This window comes from Orycteropus afer, unplaced genomic scaffold (assembly GCF_000298275.1).
Source record: "Orycteropus afer afer isolate SDZICR_OR568_19922 unplaced genomic scaffold, OryAfe1.0 scaffold00191, whole genome shotgun sequence".
Taxonomy (NCBI): Eukaryota; Metazoa; Chordata; class Mammalia; order Tubulidentata; family Orycteropodidae; genus Orycteropus; species Orycteropus afer.
Window position 1 is genome coordinate 1,829,246 of NW_006921778.1, and position 20,796 is coordinate 1,850,041.

Below are 20,796 nucleotides of genomic sequence, written 5' to 3' on the forward strand. Positions count from 1 at the left end.
AATGGAAGCAACCAGGACGCCTGCCTGCTCCCTTCCACCTGCTTTTTGCTTTAGTTGGATTTGAGAAGAGGAACTTTCAAGAGTCAAAAAATATACGTCTTCCCTCACCATCATCATCACCTTTGTACATGCAATGGATTAAGGCTTATCAGACCCAAGGGGCCGTGGGACTGTCAAGCAGCTGTTCAGGTGCAGCGTTCTCCGCGGCGCTGGGGGCGGGGAAGAAGGGGGCCGCCAGCCAAGAGTGGGCAGAGCGCCGGACGCTGGGCGGTCTCCGTCAGCCCTGCGCCCAGCCCGCCCCGCCGCCGCCGCGTCTGCCTCCGCCCTAGTCAGCCCTGCTCTGCGTCCGCTCAGTACTAGGAGCAGCCTCAGGCGGCGGTGCGACGGTCCCCGCCATGTCTGCGGCCATGAGGCAGAGGTTCGACCGGTTCCTGCACGAAAAGAACTACATGACTGACCTTCTGGCCAAGCTCGAGGCCAAGACCGGCGTGAACCGGAGCTTCATCGCGCTTGGTGGGTGCGAGGCGTGGCCCGCTGAGGGTCGCTGCAGCCGCACCGGTCGCAGCTGTTGCTGCTGCTGCTGCTGGGGGGGAAAGCGGCAAGAGGGTTCGGGAAAGGCAATGTTGGTGACAGACGGGAGAGAGCAGACGTGCATCTTTGGGGACCATATTGACTGCCCGAAAGCCGGGTTCGGAGACCCCTCCTGGGCTATCGCTGGCCGGTGCCCGCCGGCCAGGTGGCGGGCGGGGAGGGCGGCGGCGGCGGGCCCGGGTTGGGGGTGGGGGAGCAGGACCTGGGCGCTGACGTGTCTGCCACTGCGGTCGGACGTCGTGTCCCAGTGGCGGTCGGCAGGTTTGGCGCGGAGCGATGGGGGTGCTGTGCATTCCTCCCACCCTCCTTAGAGCCCCGCACCGAGAAGGCAGTGTCTTTGCATCCCGGGGCGCGAGTGCAGGCAGGCGCGGGACTCCCGGCCTCTGTAGACCCTCTTCCGAGCCAGGCGTCCCGGGCCCGTGCGCTGAGAGGGCAGGCTCGGCGGGCTGGGTGTCCCGGCCTTCCCGGACCCTCCTCGGCGCCCCTCGTCCTCGGCTGGTGCGCGACAGCGGCCCTAGTCCTTGAGGGGGGAAGGAGGACGGCAAGAAGGGCACAAAGGTGTGGGTTGCCCGATATTTTCAGACCCAACACGACACACAGTGGAGGTTCAGGCCCACCCTTTGTGTGGTTTGTTTTTCTCGTTCCTTTAATCAAGTTAGGAGGAAAACGCCTAGAACTGGCCAAGCCTCCCGGTGTGGGCGGGGGCTGCCCGGGGTAGTGCCTCTCTGCTATTCCTCCCACTTGCCTCCTTGTGTCTCCTCCAGGTGTCATCGGGCTGGTGGCCCTGTACCTGGTGTTCGGTTATGGAGCCTCTCTCCTCTGCAACCTGATAGGATTTGGCTACCCAGCCTACATCTCGTAAGTGGCTCATTATGGAATCAACCCTTCCTCCCTTTCACTCCCCTTCTGCTAGCCAGGGCTGCTGTGGTAGAGTTTATGTACCCACTTCCCAGGGAGAGAAGTGAAAAAGCAGAGAGCAGTACTGACTGTTTAAGGTTACACATTTGAGCCTTAACGTGATCTAAGATCTCCTGATGCCTAGCTGTATTTTTCATCAGGTTATATACTGTGGGTGTGTACCTTCTAATGGGTATTCAAACAGAGTGATACAACTCACTCTTCCTGCCTTTACAGATGGGGATATCTCAACAAGTACTGAGTGCTGATTCATTCTCCCTAATAATTATTTTTAATGGATTTTTAACTATATGCTTGTGTACAGAAACAGTAAAATTCTATCAGGACTTTTTAATTCAGAATTCATGTTAATTCGGACACTGGGGAAATGTTTTTATCATCTTGGTTTTGAAAAGAGCTTTCCAGTTACTACAGACACCCTTGAGTGATGTTTACCCTATTACAAAAGCAAACATAAATTATATCACTGACATAGCTCCTTGGTTGTGTAAGTAACTTCTTTATATAATCAAACAATTAAAAATTAATTTTATAAGATTAGAATCTAAACTAGTTACTAGTTGAGGTTGTTTTACTCTACAGTGTGTTTATTTTGAAAATATTCTACGATTTCATTTTTCCATTCATCCAAATAGGAATTATCCCATCCCACAGATTTTATTTTACATTACAGCTCTTTCCCAAGGGAGCCAATGTTGTTGTTGTTGTTATTTGCCGTCGAGTCGGCCCCGACTCATAGCGACCCCTCCTTGGGTTTCCGAGGCAGTATCACTAGGAAAGTAGGATTGCCCAACCTTCTTTCCTCAGCCATCGGGATAAAAATAAAGGAAGAAAACTGTTCATGTGGGAGGCTAAAGACACATTGTAACACATTGTGACAATCATTGGGCAGGTTAGGATGAAATCTAACATAAGACTGGAAGGGAGGAAACATGTTTTAAAAGAGTTAAGTTCTGATTTGAACAAATTGTAATTATGTAAATATTTACTCTATTACTCTGGTACAGACATGTAGTGCCAACTTCAGAAATTCTAACCACATACAGGACAGTGCTTGCTTCTGAAATTGGAGATGTTCAGTCTTCAAGCTGGGAGGAACTTTTACCATATTCAGCACTACCTGCTAAAGCACCATCCAGGTTTTATGTGCATAGCAAAAGATCCCAGGGCAGGCCAGGAAAAATGGTTTGGCATAATAACAGCTTTCCATGAAATATAATCTATTGATACATGGCAGAGAGATAGATAAAGTGTGCAGGCAGTCCTGATTCAGAATAGCTTGCACATCTCTGTATCTATGATAATAGAAAAAAATAAGTAGTACATTTCTTTATTTTTCTTTTTTTGTGTGTATTTTACTTGCGGGAGGAGTTTTTAAAAAAAAAATATTTTGAAGCATTTTACAGATTTGTGCTTTAGATGTTCTTGATTACATTTGTAGCAGATCTTCAGTGATAGTTCAGTAACTGCCTAGTTGCTTGAATTATACAGAGCTAGCAAGAAATATGGGTTTTTAAAAATCCTGAATAGTATTAAAAACTTTTCACATTGGTGGAAAAATTGCCATTTTGTATAAAATGTTATGAGACACATAACTTTTTGGTGTGATTAAGTTATCTGTGTGGGCATGAAGCGTTTCTAGGTGGGATATGTAGATTCACGTATGTATGGAAGTAAATGATGTGAACAGAAGTAGGATATGCCTCTCCTTGACTTGAAGTGGATTAATTTTAGCAGTGGCCATTTTTAGTCATATTTTAGAATAATTTCAAGCCAGTCAGTTTCAGTTTTATTGTTTGTAGTCACTCTTTCATTCATTTTCCACACAATCAGTTAAAAATACTGGGTCTTTTTATTTTTTGTTGTGTGCTGTGGAGTCAACTCTGATTCATAGAGACCCTATAGGACAGAGTAGAACTGCTCCATAGGGATTCCAAGTCTGTAGTCTTTATGGGAACAGATTGCCAGGTCTTTTCTCCCACAGAGTGGCTGATGGCTTTGAACCTTCAGCCTTTAGTTAACATCCAGACACTTAACCATTGCATCACCAGAGCTCTCTCCTTTTGCCTATAAGAAGCTAAATGTTCCTGTTGCTAGAAATTCTGTGACATGGTCATATTTCTGAATGCAGTAGGTAGGTGTGTTTTACATATATTAGAATTATTCTGTCCACCAAGTAAAGGACTTTGGATAGCATGTAATTATGTAAGTATATATACACTGCCTCTTTTTTATTTTAATATTCTGAGGTAAAGTGCCATTTGTAGTATACCTTAACAGAGAGAAAATTGCAGAAAATAATATGTATTGAGTATCTCTTGATTGGTGTTTATTTGTAGAATGCTTCCTTTTGTTAGATCCAACTCTTTAATCTTTAAAATAAATGCTGGTCCATTGGATTCTATGAACATAAGTTGGAATCAACTTGATGGCACATACAACAACATAAAGAAGGGTTCCTGGCTGGTGCAAATGGTTTGTGCTTGACTGCTTAACCTAAAGGTTGATGGTTTGAACCACGGAAGAAAAGGCTTGGCAATCTCCCTCCCTTAAGATCATAGCCAAGAAAACTATGGAACAGTTCTACTCTGTAACACATGGGGTTGCCATAAGTCAGAATTGATTCGGTGGCAACTGACAATAACAACAAATGATCATAAAGGAATTAAATGAAGGTTTGTCTCTGTTGGTACTTGAACTTTTCTTTAAAACATTTCTCAGCCTTGTTGGTCGATTGGAATACCCTGGGGAACTTTAAAAAATACTGATGTCTGAGTCCCACCCCTAGAGATTCTGATGTAATTGGTTTGGGATGTGGCCAGCCTGCTTTGGAATTTTTAAAAGCTCCTCAGCCTTTTATAATTTAAAGATTGGAACATGCAGTTACTGTTGAGAACCACTGGTGTAGAGTGGCAGTAATAATCTATGCTTTTTGCCCTTGAAGATGGGGTGAGAGGGATGGGAAAATGGCTTGCTGACCTGAGATTAGTGGCTTCTGCTTTATGGAAGAGATTTAAGGAGAAATGGGGTTGTATGCCCAGTATAAATCATACAGACCTTCAGTTAGATAATCTTTAGGTAATCCATGTTCTTAGTTTAATTCAATCTGTTCATTGCTTAAACAGTGTGGTTATATAATTGTCCAAAAGAAAGAATGTCCTTATGAATGGTGATGTTGTTGCTGTTATGTGTCATAGAGTCAGACCTGACTCATAGCGACCCCTCCTTGGGTTTCCGAATACTAATAGTACCTAAATCAGTATTGCTGAAAGTGTGGCTTACAATCACCTTCATCTGAACTGGTCTCTTTGCTTTTAGTAATTCTATCTGTGTTCCCTAGGCCAGAGTTGCTTTTTGAAAACACAGATTCATCTATTCAGCAAAAATCAAATGCAAGCCATGTGCCAGGCACTGTATTAGGTATTTTAGATACTACAGAGGCATGCTTTCCTCTTTGAATGAATAGGTTATTAGGGTATATGCAGGGCAATAAATATATAAAATAATAACAAGGCATGATAGGGAAATAAACAGGTAGCTGTGGCAGAGAATAACAGGACAAAACTTCTTTATATGTTTATCTGAGATACTATTTTAATTAAGACCTAAGGGACTAGACAAGAGCAGTGTCAGGCAGAGGGAGTAGAGGCCTTGAGTTAGGAGACAGCTTGTTTTGCTGGAGGAACAGGTCTGATGGATGCTCTGTGAGTGAGGAGAGTTGTGAGGAAGGTCTGGAGAGATATATATAGGTGCCATCAGGCCCGGCCAGTGGCCAATGAACTGAGTGTGCACCTTCTAGATTCTTTTAAGGAGTTTGCCTTTGCTTTCCCACCCCCCAGGGCCCTTGGATTGGTTTCAAAAAGGAAGTGACATAATACAATTTATGTTTGTAAGTTAATCTGAGGAGAATGGATTGGTGCTCCTGCCAAAGGATTGTTAATTCCTTCTTTTCTCACTTTTCTGCATTTGCTCTTATTATTTCCTCTCCTTGAAACATCTGGGGAAGGGTACATAGTTTGGGTGAAATGGTCAGTATTGGCTGTACAGACTGCAAGGCAAGGAAGTGAAATTTGAAATAGCTAATTTGGCTTCCTAGTCTTTCTCATAATTCACCACCTTGGGAAATGAGTGGGTGTGACTCAGTTGCACCTGGCTGCAGGTGAGAATGTAGACAGTAGGAGGCCTGGCCAGTTATCATTGAGGGGTCAGTTAGTGCCTTATAGTATACCTCCCTTTCTGCTTATTCTGATTTTCTATGTATATAATTTCCCTTTGAGTTCTTTGAGAACAAGGACCTTTAATCCCTGTCCTCTCCCATGGCTAGTCAATATTTTACACTTGCTCAATAAATCTCCAAGTTTAGCTTCTGGTTTCTTCAGTGTTCTGAAAAGTCTGGAAATATAGGGAAAATAGTCCATGTATTGTACTATGAAGGAGCTCTGGTGGTGTACTAGTTAAGACATTTGGCTGCTAATCAAAAGGTTAGTGGTTTGAACCCACCAGCCACTCCACAGAAGAAAGATGAGGCAGTCTGCTTCCGTAAAATATTTACAGCCTTGGAAACCCACTGGGGGTTGCTATGAGTCAGAAATGATTTTGATGGCAGTGAGTTGGGTTTTGGTTTACTGTACTTTTATCAGATTAACAGCTTGACCCATTATTTTTAATATTGAGGTACTTCAGGTGGAAAGGTGACTAGAAGTCAGGAGAATGTAGCTAACATTATTTAAAAATAAGTTTATCCCTGTCTCTAGACTTTTTGGCCACCTTGTATAGGCAATTTGAAATCTAATTCCAGCTTTCTCATTCTTAAAATCTATTGAAAGAATTACCTTAATCTCTTTACTTCCTTGTATTACTGATAAGAGAAGGCAGATTTAGTGGCTAATAATAGTAGCCTCTATTATTAAAGTAGACCTTTAGATCTCCCTCCTTTTTTTAAGAAATTTTTTTTTATTGAGATATAATTCACATGTCATAAAATTTACCTTTTTATAGTGTACATTTCATTGTTTTTAGTATATTCATGAAGTTGCACAAACATCTAATGACCAAACCTGTTGCCATCAAGTCAGTTCCACCACATAGGCACCCAGTAGGACAGAGTAGAACTGTTCTATAGGGTCTTGAAGGTTGTAAATCCTTAGGGAAGAAGACTGCCAGATCTTTCTCCTGCAGAGTGGCTGGTAGGTTCAAACCTCTGGCCCTACGGTTAGTAGCCAAGCACTTAGCTGCTGCACCACCAGCCCCTGCACAATAATCACCAGTATTTAATTCCAAAATGTTTCCATCACCCCTAAAAGAAACTCCATACTCATTAGTAGTCACTCCTTACCCCATCCTCCCCACAAGCCAGCCCTTAGCTCTTGGCAAACTCTAATCTATTAACTATTTCTATGGATTTGCCTGTTCTGGAAATTTTATATAATGGAATCATACAATATGTGGCTGTCTGTGTCTGGTGCAATCCTTCTCTTAATAGCATTGCACAAATGACAATATTTCTATGAGGCCTTTGGGGAATTTCTGCTCTCTGCATGTTCAGACAGGAGCTCTGGTAGCCTAGTGCCTAAGGCACTTGACTGCTAACCAGAAGGCTGGCTGTTCAAACCCATCAGCCACTCCTTGGAAGGAAGGTTGGACAATCTACTTCCGTAATGATACCGCCTTGGAAACCCAAGGAGGGGTCGCTATGAGTCGGGGCCGACTTGACGGCACATAACAGCAACAACAATGTTCATACACAAATTCATTGCCTAAGACCCAGCATAACCCCCTGCCAGCATGATCCTTGAGTGTGGGCATTGCTTGAGCCAGAGGCACTAGTCATATCCCATCTTTACACTAAAGGAATTGTGAGGGAAAGTCCAATGACTTTATTTTTGACCTTCAATGAGAAGAAAGGGGATGATTGGTTGCCAGTTCTATCCAGCAACCTATTGTTTAAAATTCTATTAAAAAAAAAAAATACTCCTTTTCTTCTTTAATTTACCTGTTTTTGACATTGTATAAATGGAATGATGCAATATATACTCTTGTGTCTGGCTTAGAATTATGCTTTGGAATAGTAAAAAGTTTTTTGTTGTTTTAGTTTCTATATTGTAGTTTTGGTGGCATAGTGGTTAATGTATATTCCTGCTGACCAGAATGTTGGTGGTTGGAACCCACCAGCCATTCTGTGGGAGAAAGATGAGGTAGTATGCTTCTGTACAGATTTACAGCCTTGAAGATTCTATGGGGCATTTCTGCTTTGCCTTATAGGGTAGCTAGGAGTCAGAATCGACTTGATGACAGTGGGTATTTTTTTTTTAATGCATTTTATTGAAATATAATTTATGTACAGTGAAATACACAACACTAAAGTGACATGGGTCAATGCATTTTTTTTCACTGTTCCCTTCCCTCCCCTCCCACACCTGGCAACCAACAGAGAAAGTTTCCTTCCATATATAAACCTTTCCTTGACCCTCCACAACAATGAACTAATACTATATTTGTCCTTCTGTGATTGACTTATTTCACTCAGCATAATATCCTCCAAGTTCATCCATATTATGCAATGTTTTGCAGATTCTACATTATTCTTTAGTACTGCATAGCATTCCATTATGTGTGTGTACCATAGTTCGGTCATGCACTCTTCTGCTGATGGGCACGTAGGTTGTTTCCATCTTTTGGTATTGTAAATAGTGCTGCGATGAACATGAGTGTGCAGATATCTATTCCTGTCCTGGTTCTCACCTCTCTAGGATATATACCTAGTAATGGGATTGCTGGGTCAAATGATATCTCCAATTCCAGCTTTCTAAGGAATCGCCGTATTGCTTTCCACTGTGGTTGTATCACTTCACAGTCCCACCAGCAGTGTATGAGAGTCCCAATCTCTCCACATCCCTGCCAGCATTTATTATTTTCTGTCTCATTGAACCTTGCCATCAGTGCTGGAGTGAAATGGTATCTCACTGTTTTTTGATTTGCATCTCTCTGGTGGCCAATGATTGTGAGCATCTCTTCATGTATTAGCTGGCCACCTGAATATCCTCCTTGGTGAAAGATTTATTCATGTTTATTCATGTCTTCTGCTCATTTTTCAATTGGATTGTTAATTCCTTTGGTGTTGAGGTGTTGGAGTTTTCTATAAATCTTAGAGATAAGTCCTTTACCAGATAGTAATTATTGGCAAATATGAATTTGTTGCTGTCGTTTTTGTTATGTGCTTTCTCGTGGTGTGGATGTCTTTGTTCCATATAATTTTCTATGCTGAGCTCCTTTTGTTTATGAATTGTGTTGTCAATTCCTTCATTGCTATTGTTTTAGTATTTGCTAAATATTTGTGCAGGAGCTCTGGTAGCATAGTGCCTAAGGCACTTGACTGCTAACCAGAAGGCTGGCGGTTCACACCCACCACCACTCCTCAGAAGGAAGGTTGGGCAATCTACTTCCATAGTGATACTGCCTGGGAAACCCAAGGAGGGGTTGCTATGAGTCGGGTCCTACTCGATGGCAAAACAACAACAATAAAATATTTGTGCTGGTCCTCTCTTTTATTTTGATGAGGTTTATAATTTTTCTTTGAGGTTACCCTGTGATTTATAGTTTTCTTCCCAAGTTTAGAACAGTTCGTTCTATCTTGTAGTTGTCTTAACTTCCCTACCATCCAGAAGTTCTGAGATGGTTTTTTCCCTCTTTTTGGTTTGTAGTTGTCCTCATTTGTCAATTGATGTCTCTGGTTCCCTGTTTATAGTCTTGTAGGCTTATTTACTTTGGATACTTCCATAGCTGGGTTGGTTTCTGGGTTATATCATCATGTGTGTTAATGGTCAGTTGTTGGGTGTTGTTGCTTCTCTGTCCAAAGGGCTCCCTTTAGCATCTCTTGCAAGGTTGGTCTAGTTTTAACAAATTCCCTTAATTTCTGCTTATCTGGAAATGTCCTAATTTCACCATCATATTTGAGGGAAGTTTTGCTGGGTACATAATTCTTGGTTGGAAATTTTTCTCTTTCATGGTTTTATATATACCATCCCATTGTCTTCTTGCCTGCATGGTTTCTGCCAAGAAATCCAAGTCTTATTGGTTGCCCCTTGTAAGTAACTTTTTGTTTTTCCCATGCTGCTCTCAAGATTCTTTGTCTTTCAGTTTGGTGAGTTTGATGATAAAATGTCTTGGTGATTTTCTTTCGGGGTCTATCCTGTTTGGGATTTGTTGGACTTCCTGAATGGATATATTCTCATCTTTCATCATACCAGGAAAATTTTCTTCCAACTGTCTTCAACAATTTTCTCTGTGGTTTTATTTGTTTCTTCCTGTTCTGAAATTCTGATTACACGTAGGTTATTTCATTTGATGGTATCCCACATGAACCTTAGGCTTTCTTCATTTTGTTTTGCTCTTTTTTCTGATTGATCCCTTTCCAAAGAAGTATTCAGGTATATGCCTTCAGTCTCACTAATTCTGTCTTCCATTGCATCAATTCTGCTCCTTTTCCCATTCAGTGTCTTATCTATTTCTGAAAATTTAATATTTATCTTCTGGATTTCTGTGTGTAGATTTTGTATCATTTCTAACTTTTAATTTATTTTGTCATTTTGTTCTTGTATTGTCTTTCCAAATTGTTGTAGGGTTTTCTCTGTGTTTTCCTCAATCTGTCTCTCAGTTTGTTGAAGATACCTAAATATAATTCTTCTGAATTCCTTATCGTGGAGTTCCAATGCTGTGTCTTCCTCAGGGCTGTGTTTTGGGTCTGTATCCTGGTCCCTTGTTTCTCCTACTTTATCTTGCTTTTTTGTGTGGACTGTGATGCTCTGTTGTCTCCGAGGCATTGTGATGTTTTTGTGTTTGTATTTAATTGGTGATTGTATCTTGGAGTGACTTGCCCACGATTTTTGTTTTCTTTGTATGTTATGTACTCAAGCAGGGTACTGTGCTGTGCTCCTCTACTCACTAGCTGACAGTGCTTATACACTCACCACCTGCTTCCTTTCCTGTTGTCAGCCTCTTGTATGTCCTTGCCAACCTTGGCAAACAGAGCCTATTGTTGTTGTTGTTGTTGTTGTTATGTGCCGTTGAGTCGGCCCCGACTTATAGCGACCCCTCCTTGGGTTTCCGAGGCAGTATCACTACGGAAGTAGGATTGCCCAACCTTCCTTCCGAGGAGTGGCTGGTGGATGAGCCTATTCTTAGGTCCCTAAAATCCGAATGAGATTGCTATCACTTTAAAATCCAAAATGGTTCCCACTTGTAAAGATTCAAAATGGCTGCACTCTCAGTCACTTTAAATATCCAAAATGGCTGCCATCTGTAAACACTCATAATAGCTGTGCCCTCGGCCACTTTAAATATCCAAAGTGGCCACCACTTATAATCATTCAAAATGGCTGTGCCCTCTGGACAGCAGAAAGTGAACAGCTTAGGTTGTCTCCCTCCTTGCTGTTTCCCTTCCTAGTCATAGGCCACCAGCACAGCCATCCCAGCAGCCCTTGGTGACCAGGCTGATCTTTAGGTCAATTCTCAGGTCCCAGCATCACTTGGAAATATTCAGGCTGTTGGTCCCGTCAGAGTAGCTGACAGTCCACAGCTCTGACCGTCTCTATACTCACTGTTTTTGTTCAGGTTTTTCCAGTAGTTGGTGCCTAGTTTACTTCTGTATAGTGTCTTTCAAAGCTCAGGGCTCCAGGATTATCTTCTATATCTCTGTCAATTGGTTTTTCTTTTCTTTGTTGAAGAGGGTCTGTGTCGCTTGTCTGCCTATTCCTCCATCTTACTGGAAATCAGCAGTGAGTATTCTTAACAGCCTATTTTAAACCTTAGGTCACCAGTAGTAGAAAGAGTATTATTGCTTTTAGTTCTTTGCATGGCTTCTGAACATCTGTACACCATTATGTTTAATAGACATTTATATATTCTGGGTTACAGGCTTCACAAATATAGCTCTCTGTTCTGGTTACCTCGTGCCACTCTGACAGAAATATACCACAAATGGGATGGCCTTAACAAAGAGGAGTTTATTCTCTCACAGTTTTGGAGGCTTTAAGTCCAAGTTCAAAGTGTCAGGCTCCAGGGGCTGTGCGAAAGCCCCTCGACCTTGGGCTTTAGCTCTGCCTCTTGCTTCTGGCCCACTGAAGCTAGAGGCATCTCTCCACTCAGGCAGCTACTGGCTGCTGAGGCTAACAAGCCCAAGGTCGACAAATAAAATGGCACAGTCCCAATGTTACCAAACCACATGGCAGGCCATTCATTCAAGTCCATTGAAAGTCTCAAGGTCAGCAGAGCATGGCAGGCTGCTGAACAACAGCACAGCTACATGTAGGGTTCAAGCATGCCATAAGCTAGAGACTATCCCCGAGGCTTTTCCTTATATACAGGAAGCAGACCATATCCCAAAGGCAGCTACTCAGCTGCTTGTGGTAGATCCCACCATGGAGTTGATTGCCAGTCTCATCATGGAGAATAACTACCACCACTCAACCAGGCCCAGCCAAGCTGACATACAGATTTAACTACCACACTCACTTAATCCTCATAACAACTGTATGATGTAAATAATATGACTCTCCCCATTTCAAAGGAGCTCTGGTGGCATAGTGCCTAAGACATTTGACTGCTAACCAGAAGGTTGGTGGTTTAAACCCACCAGCCACTCCGCAGAAGAAAAACTGGACAATCTACTTCTGTAAAGATTTGCCCCCTCACAAGCTCAGTGGGGTCAATATGAGTCCGAATTGACTCAATGAGAGTGAGGTTTTTTTTTCTTTGAGATCCCCATTTTACAGAGGGGGAAATAGAGACTGAGAAGTTAAGTAACTTGATCAAGTTCTTACAGCCAGTTGGTAACAAAACTGGTATTTGAACCCAGGAGTCTGGCTCCAAGTACATGTGTTTAACTTTTATGCTGTGTACTATTCACCACATGACTCTTTGAGTGCCCCATAGATACATGCCAGAACCTTGTTAAAAAAAAAATAGAGCTCTTGATGTTAATTTTTTCATTTATCAATCTGACACTGTCAATACATTGTCAGTGTGTAGTGCATTTTTCCCTTTTAGATACAGAACTGCTATCCCAAATTTAGGAGCTCTGGCAGCATAGTGCCTAAGGCACTTGACTGCTAACCAGAAGGCTGGCGGTTCAAACCCACCAGCCACTCCTCGGAAAGAAGATGAGGCAATCTGCTTCTGTAGTGATACTGCCTTGGCAATCCAAGGAGGAGTCGCTATGAGTCGGGTCCGACTCAATGGCACATAACAACAACAACAAAAATTCCCAAATTTATCTGTACACATAGGCATTTGCAATGTTTTGTGAAACACTTCAATCTTTTGAAGACATGAAATATATTACTAATAATGTCTTTCTCTTCTTGTCTCTTACGTAGCTTTGATGTATTATGGCAACAATGTACATAGTTATTTGCAAAGACTGCCTCTGTTTTACCAGTGCAGGATGATCTGAAAATGACACAGTGAACTGGAATTCCTGACGGAATGTAGCTTTGCCTTTCGTTTCCTGTCAGGAGACAATGAATCTCAAGGGAAGAAGTTTGAAGTAGAGAAATCTGTGAGGTCAGATCAAAAGAGAGATGGTGAGAGGATATATATGAAAAAACACTTAAAATATCTACAAGAGTTGTAATACAATTAGCTACAAGTAAAGCTACAGATCTTCTTGGCTGCATAGCAGGTAAAGTGAGAAAAAGCATTTTAGGGAACATAGGTTGAAAATGGTTGAGATATACTTATTTAAGGTTTGCAATGACAGACTCCTAAACAGGTTTATATCCAGATGAGATCGTGACAAAGTCACCACATTGTGACTGACAGTTGTGAACCAAACCCTTTCTGTTTTGCTGCAAGTCATCTGAAGCAGAGCTAGGCTTCCTGTAGCAGTAGTGGAGGAAGGGTATTTGTGGTACTCAGACTCATTGGTAAGGGGTGTGTTTGTTTTCTTGTGTGTATTTGAGAACTTGTAATTATCTTATTATCTTTTACACATTAGAATTTGGGGGCAGGTTTATTTACCTCTAAGCTGCTTATGTTCCCATTACGCTGGCTTTTCTCTCTGTAACTGTGTATTCTTTATTAAAGTATTTAAGAGCAGAGCAGTGCCTGCCCATACTTTGCCTTTTCTGGTTAGTATGAACCACAAGCAAATGTTACTTCTGGCTAACTATGCAGTTGGATCAAGAATATACCAGCATTCTGTAAATTCTGCCTTAACCAACACTGAAATCTTGAACATTTAACTTTTGTTGGTTTCTTACTGGCCTTGTTTTGACTTAATGTTGTTACAAATACTGCTTAACTATTTTAAGGTGAAGATGTTGTAGAGAAAATTTTGAAAACGTAATAAAACATATAATTGCTTAGGACCATATTTGTAGATAAATTACAGCTAGCATTTTGGTAAAGTTTTTCTTTTCCCCCTACTCTGTTACTGAGGAAATAAAGTTTTGAGGAGCAAATTACATGAGTGATTTAAATTATTTTTTTAGGATGTGATGTTCTGGGCTCTTTAAAGCAGTTATAGAGGGAGATCTCATTCCTAATACTCAGCTCTGGATGTTCCCTAGGAACTTTTATGAACTCTTTTTCCCTCTTTTCAGGACTGATTTTGAATGAGAACAGGTTTTCAACTTAATTTCCTGCTATAATACTTAAAACAAATACAAATATAAATGTAACAATTTAAGGTATTTAGTGTCATTAATGATTAACTTTGAGGAACAATGAACTAATATAGCACAAATTTGAAACTAATTTAAATATTACTAATAAAATTCCTTTTTGTAGAAATTGAAATGTAAGTGCAGCTATAGAAACCTACCCTGAGTTCATTCTCTAACTGACTCACTCTTCTTCCTGGAAATAGAATTGTGATCAGCCCCTCTCAGTCACATGGCCACTATATATATCCGGCAGCTCCTGATAGTTAGGCCACGTTATCTGGTTAAGGGAACTGTAATCAGATTAATTTCCATGCCAGAGGTAACTCTAGACTTCGTCAAGATCCTAATACATTCTCCTCTACTTGGGAAAGGTCAATTCCTAGATAGGTTGTGAGGGTGCTTGAGCTTAAGTTAAACTTTATGATACCATACTTGAAATAGATATTATATTTACAGAGCCATCAGTTTTACTGACAAAGGATTGGCACAGTAGGATTAACATCTGTTGTTTTATTAAGGCATCAATATTTTTTAACCATTTATGTTGTAAATAATCTTATGCATTCAGTTTTGAGTTGTAAAATGTTAGCTAGAATAGGTCTTAGAGATCAAGCTGCTAAGGTTATACAACTTTTAACAGATTTGGAAACCAAGGCCACAAGCTAAAGTTACTTGACTTGAGTCACAAGTCTGTTGGGACAAAGCCAGGCCTAGGTATAGGGATTCCTGACACTCTAGCCTGTGTACTCTTAGTATACCACTTGGTTTATATTTTAGTGTGACTGAATCTTCCATTTTGCATTTAAAAAAACCCCAAGTGGTGGACAGTTAGTAGATTAAACTTACTGCCATCTAGTCGATTCCAACTCATAGCAGCCCTCATTGGGTTTCTGAGGCTATAAATCTTTATGGAAGTAGATTGCCCCATCTTCCTTCTGCAGAGCAGCTGGTGGGTTTGAACTGCTGACCATCTGGTTAGGAGCCAAATGCCTTATCCACTATGCCACCAGAGCTCCTTAGTTAGTAGATTGGATCACTATAATTTGACAATATTTTTGACCACTGAATAACTTCTTTTTATCCTTTATAATTCAGTCTCTATTAGAGGTGTTTTATGGACTCATCTTAAATTACATTTTCTTATAAATTTAGTTTCCATATATTATGCATTTCATTAAGTTGGTTATTTTATACCATAGGAGAACCCTTTATTAAAGGAATCTGGTATGTTTTTTCATTGTTCTTATACAATCATCTTGGAAGATAGTTTCTGTACATTTAAGAAGAAGCTTATTCAACCGCCAGCTATCTTGTATCTTTTTTGGGGAGGTAGGTTTGGCATGATATAAACAATAAGTAAATTAATTTTACTGTGTAATCCATTTTCTTTGGCATTAATCTTTCTTGCTCTGTTCTCTCTTGCTTTGAAAGTACACATACTCTACAGTGAAAAACAAATGTAACTTTCTGAGTACTAACACCTTATTGTTTACTTGTTGTTGTTGTTATGTGCCATCGAGTCAGCCCTGACTCATAGCGACCCCTCCTTGGGTTTCCGAGGCAGTATCACTACGGAAGTAGGATTGCCCAACCTTCCTTCTGAGGAGTGGCTGGTGGGTTTGAACCGCCAGCCTTCTGGTTAGCAGTCAAGTGCCTTAGCCACTATGCTACCAGAGCTCCCTATTGTTTACTTTACTAGTGTGTTTATTTAAAATGTGTGATTTTTGCCTTTTAATTTGAGGTACTCGTAATAAGGCATTTTGAACCATAAGGAATTTCCCTACATCATGCTCTATGATGAATATAACTAAGAACTGTTCCTCATGTGGTAGACATGGTGGATGGTCATGTAATGTGCCGCTGCAACAAAAAGAATTGTAGATGTTATGATCCATATTCTCCATATTCAAGCTTCCATATTCAATACTTGATCTCTGGAGTATGTGCTATTAAACAGAATTCTAACCATAATTTACCAGATTAGAAATAAAATAAAAGGAGATGGGCCAGAAGCAGACCCTTTTTTGCTGTTTACCAACAGCATCTCTCAAAGTTTTTTATGCTTATAGTTTACTTTTAATTGTAAAAATACTTAGAACATTTTCAGTTTAACATTTTTTATATGTACAGTTCAGTGACATTGATTACATTGATTATTTTGTGCAAAATTATTTTTCCAAATTATTCCACCACCATTAACAGAAACTTATTACCCACTAACCAGTGACTTCCATTTCCCCCTTCTTCCCACCCCAAATGTAACAAATTCACTGATGTTGAGTCAGTTCTGACTCATAGTGACCCTATAGGTCAGAGTAGAACTGCATCTGGTTGCTAAGGCTGTAAATCTTTACAGAAGCAGACTGCCACATCTTTTTCCCATAGAGACCTTGGTGTTTTTGAACTACTAACGTTTCATTTAGCAGGCGAGCTCTTTAACTGCTGTGCCATGAAATCTCCTTCTCCCCACCCCAAGTAATCACTAATAAACTTTGCTCTTTTCCATTTGCCTGTGCATATAAGTGGGATTATACATTATCTGTCCTTTTATGACTCTCTTATTTTACTCAGCATAATGTTTTCAAGGTTCATGCATGTTGCTGTATGTATCAGGACATTATTTCTCTTAATGGCTAAATAATATGTTATTGTTAGGTGCTGTCTAGTCAGCTCCAGTTCATAGTGACCCTATGTACAACAGAATGAAACACTGCACATTCTCACAATCCCTGCTATACCTAGGCCCTTTGTTGTACCCACCATGTCAATCCATCTCATCAACGGTCTTCTCCTTTTTTGCTGACCCTCCACTTTACCAAGCATGATACCTTTCTCCAGGGAGTGGTCCCTTCTGACCACGTGACCAAAATAGGTGAGACAAGGTCTGGCCATTCTCTCTTCCAAGGAGCATTCTGGCTGCACTTCTTCCAGGACAGATTTATTCATTCTCTGGCAGTCCATGGTACTTTCAACTTATTCTTTGCCAATACCACAACTCAAGTATCAACTCTTCTTCGGTCTTCCTTATTCATTGTCCAGCTTTCATATGTGTATATATGTATACCACTTTGTGTATGTTTCATTGTTTATATACACCTACTCCTCACTTAACAACTATCTTGTTATCCGATATTTTGGTTTTACAACAATGGTAAAAAAATCTGACTATTTTGTGCATTAACAACATATATATATCTGGCGAGGTGAGTTACTTGTGATGGTTAAGGTTGTGTGTCAACTTAGCTGAACCATGATTCACATTGGTTTGGCAGTTATGTGATGATGTAGGCATCTTCAATTTTGTGATCTGATATGATCATCCCCCATTTTTCTGTAACTCTCGTATTTGCATGATGATCTTTGGAACCTAATCATGCCAGTAAGTGAGGACTGGGTATATACCACATTTTACTTGTTGGTTCATCTCTTGATGAACATTTAGGTTGTTTCCCTTTTTTGGCTTTCATGAATAGTGCTTCAGTTAACATTGGTGTATAGGCTTCTATTTGTGTACCTGCTTTAAATTCTTTTGGATATATACCTAACATTGGGATTACTGGCTCATATGGTAGTTCTGTGTTTAACTTTTTGAGGTACTGCCAAACTCTTTTTCATAAGCTATACCATTTTGCATTCATCAGCAATGGAGGAGGGTTCCAGTTTCTCCATATCCTTACCAACACCTGTTTTATTTATTTATTTATTTTGGTCATAGACATTCTTTTGAGGGTAAGGTGATTTTGATTTGCATCTGGTTAATAGACTCATCCCATAGTACTGCAAATTGTTTCTGCTTGATTACTAACTTAAAGGTTGGTGGTTCAAACTCACCTAGCGGTGCCAAAAGAAAGGCCTGGTGATCTGCTTCCATAAAGATTACAGCCAAGAAAACACTTTGGAATAATTTGGAACACATGGGTTATTTCCATGAGTTAGAATTGACTCAACAGCAATGAGTTTGGTTTTGGTATTGTGTTTGGTAATTATTAATGACATTGGGGGAGCGCTGGTAGCATAGTGCCTAAGGCACTTGACTGCTAACCAGAAGGCTGGAGATTCAAACCCACCAGCCACTCCTCAGAAGGAAAATGGGGCAATCTACTTCTGTAGCGATAATTGCCTCGGAAACCCAAGGAGGGGTCGCTATGAGTCTGGTCCAACTTGATGGCACATAACAACAACAACAAATGATGACACTGGTGATGCTGTGGTTAAGACATTGGGCTGCTAACCAGAAGGTTGGCAGTTCTAACCCACCAGCTGCTCCACAGGAGAAAGATGAGATAATCTGCTTCTGTAAAGATTTACAGCTTGGAAACGATATAGGAGACTATATGGGTTGGAATCAACTTGATGGCAGTGGATTTTAATAACAGTGAGTATCTTTTCATGTGCTTAATGGCCATTTGTATATTTTCTTTGGTGAAATGTCTATTCAACTCCTTTGCCTGTTTTTAGATTAGATTGTCTTTTTGTTGTTCAGCTGTAGGAGTTCTTTTTATATTCTGGATGTTAAAGCCTTATCAGATATATGGTTCCCAAAAATTGTCTGCCAATCTTTATGTTGTTTCTTCACTTTGTTTACCCAGTCCTTTGACAAACAAAAGTTTTTAATTTTCATGAGGTCTATTTATTTATTTATGCTGCCTGTGCTTTTGGTGTGCTTTCTGTTGTTAAATACTGGGTCCCAAAGCAGTATCCTGTGTTTTTTTCTGGGAGTTTTATGGTTTTAGTTCTCTCATTTAAATCCTTGGTCATTGTTATGAATTGACTTATGTTCCCCCCAAATATGTTGTAAATCCTAGCCTATATGCTTGTGGTTTTTATCCCATTTGGAATGGGTTGTCTTTGTCATGTTAATGAGACAGGATTAGTATAGGGTATATTTTGAGGTATAAAGGAGATAATCAGGTGAGCAGAGGAGGGATAGAATAAGATAGATGCCAAGACACATGGCGATCTCCAGGGAACCAGGAAATAGAAGCTGAAGAGACAAGGACCTTCCTGTAGAGCCCAAAGAGAGAAAGCCTTCCCCTCAAGCTGGTGCCCTGAATTCAGAATTCTACCCTCCGAAATGATGAGAAAATAAATATGTTTGTTAAAGCCATCCACTTGTGGTATTTAATTTGATATATCACGTGAAGTGTGGATCCAATGTCATTTTTTCCTTGTGGAAATGCAGTTGTCCCAGCATTATTTATTAAAGAGACTATTTTTTTTTTTTGCCCATTGGATGGACTTAGCACTCTGTTGAAGATCAATTGACTATAGATGTGCAGGTTTATTTCTGGACAGCTAATAGAATAGAATGGGAGCTCTGGTAGCATAGTGCCTAAGGCACTTGACTGCTAACCAGGAGGCTGGTGGTTCAAACCCACCAGCCACTCCTCGGAAGGAAGGTTGGGCAATCTACTTCCCTAGTGATACTGCCTCAGAAACCCAAGGAGGGGTCGCTATGAGTCGGGTCCGACTCGACGGCACATAACAACAAAAATAGAATAGAACAAGAGCTCTGGTGGTATAGTGGTTAAGGCATTTGGCTGCTAACCAAAAGATCAGTGGTTTGAACCCATCAGCCTCTCCATGGGAGAAAGATGGGGCAGTCTGCTTCCATAAAGATGTACAGTGGGACATCTGTGGGAAAACCCAGTGGGAGTTGCTATGAGTTGGAACCAACTCGATGGCAGTGAGTTTGTTTTTTTATTTGATTTTTGGTAGTGGGATAGAATAAATATTAAATGCTATTATAAATGGAAGGAGCTCTGGTAGCATAGTGCTTAAGGCACTTGACTGCTAACCAGAAGGCTGGCAGTTCAAATCTACCAGCCACTCCTTGGAAGGAAGGTTGGGCAATCTACTTCTGTAGTGATACTGCCTCGGAAACCCAAGGAGGGGTCACTATGAGTCAGGTTCGACTCAACTGGCACACAACAACAACAACATGCCCAGTTGGTGAGTGTTTTTTTTTTTTATTACTAATTTATTTCAATTAACAAATTGTGTAAGAGAATGTAATAAAAATATACGTGGATCCTTGTCAAGTAACATTCCCAATAGCTTCCACCACCCAGTTGGTGCTGTAGTCCGGATCTTCACCCTCTTCAGTCCACGTTGCTTTCGGAGTCTCTTACATGGTTTCCACTTGTTATGCATGCCTCATAAGTTGTCTAAACTAGTCCCAGCATAGTGGTGAACTTTTCATGAAAGATCAAAACAGTAATTAGTTTCTTCTCGTTGTTTTCTAAATTTTATTCATTTTGTTGTTGGGAATATAGGTGAGTGATGTTTTTACAAAGTCATATTTTTTTGAGCAAGGAGCTCTGGTGGCGCAGTGCTTAAGGGATTTGACTGCTAACCAGAGGGTTGGCAATTCAACCCCCCCCCCCAGCTACTCCACAGAAGGAAGATGAGGCAATCTACTTCCATAAACCTTTACTGCCATGGAATCCCAAGAGGGGTTGCTGTGAGTTGTAATCAACTCAATAGCAGTGGGTTTTGGGGTTTATTTTCTGAGTAAGTAGGATTCATTTACTGCCTCAGAAACCCAATGGAGGTTGCTATCAGTTGGAATAGATTCAATGGCAGTGGGTTTGGTTTGGGTGGTTTAGGATTCATTTAAGGTCAC

The 20,796-nt window shown here is 40.8% G+C and overlaps 1 protein-coding gene across 1 annotated transcript in view; it reads left to right on the forward strand.

Annotated features, from left to right (window-relative positions):
* Nucleotides 1-395: 395 nt before the first annotated feature.
* Nucleotides 396-20,796, forward strand: part of REEP5 (receptor accessory protein 5) — a 48,418-nt gene continuing 28,017 nt past the window's right edge. Inside the window, exons 1-2 of the mRNA XM_042781875.1 lie at nt 396-513; nt 1,356-1,449. Of these exons, the coding sequence (XP_042637809.1) occupies nt 396-513; nt 1,356-1,449 (212 nt within the window). The remainder of the gene's footprint in view (nt 514-1,355; nt 1,450-20,796) is intronic.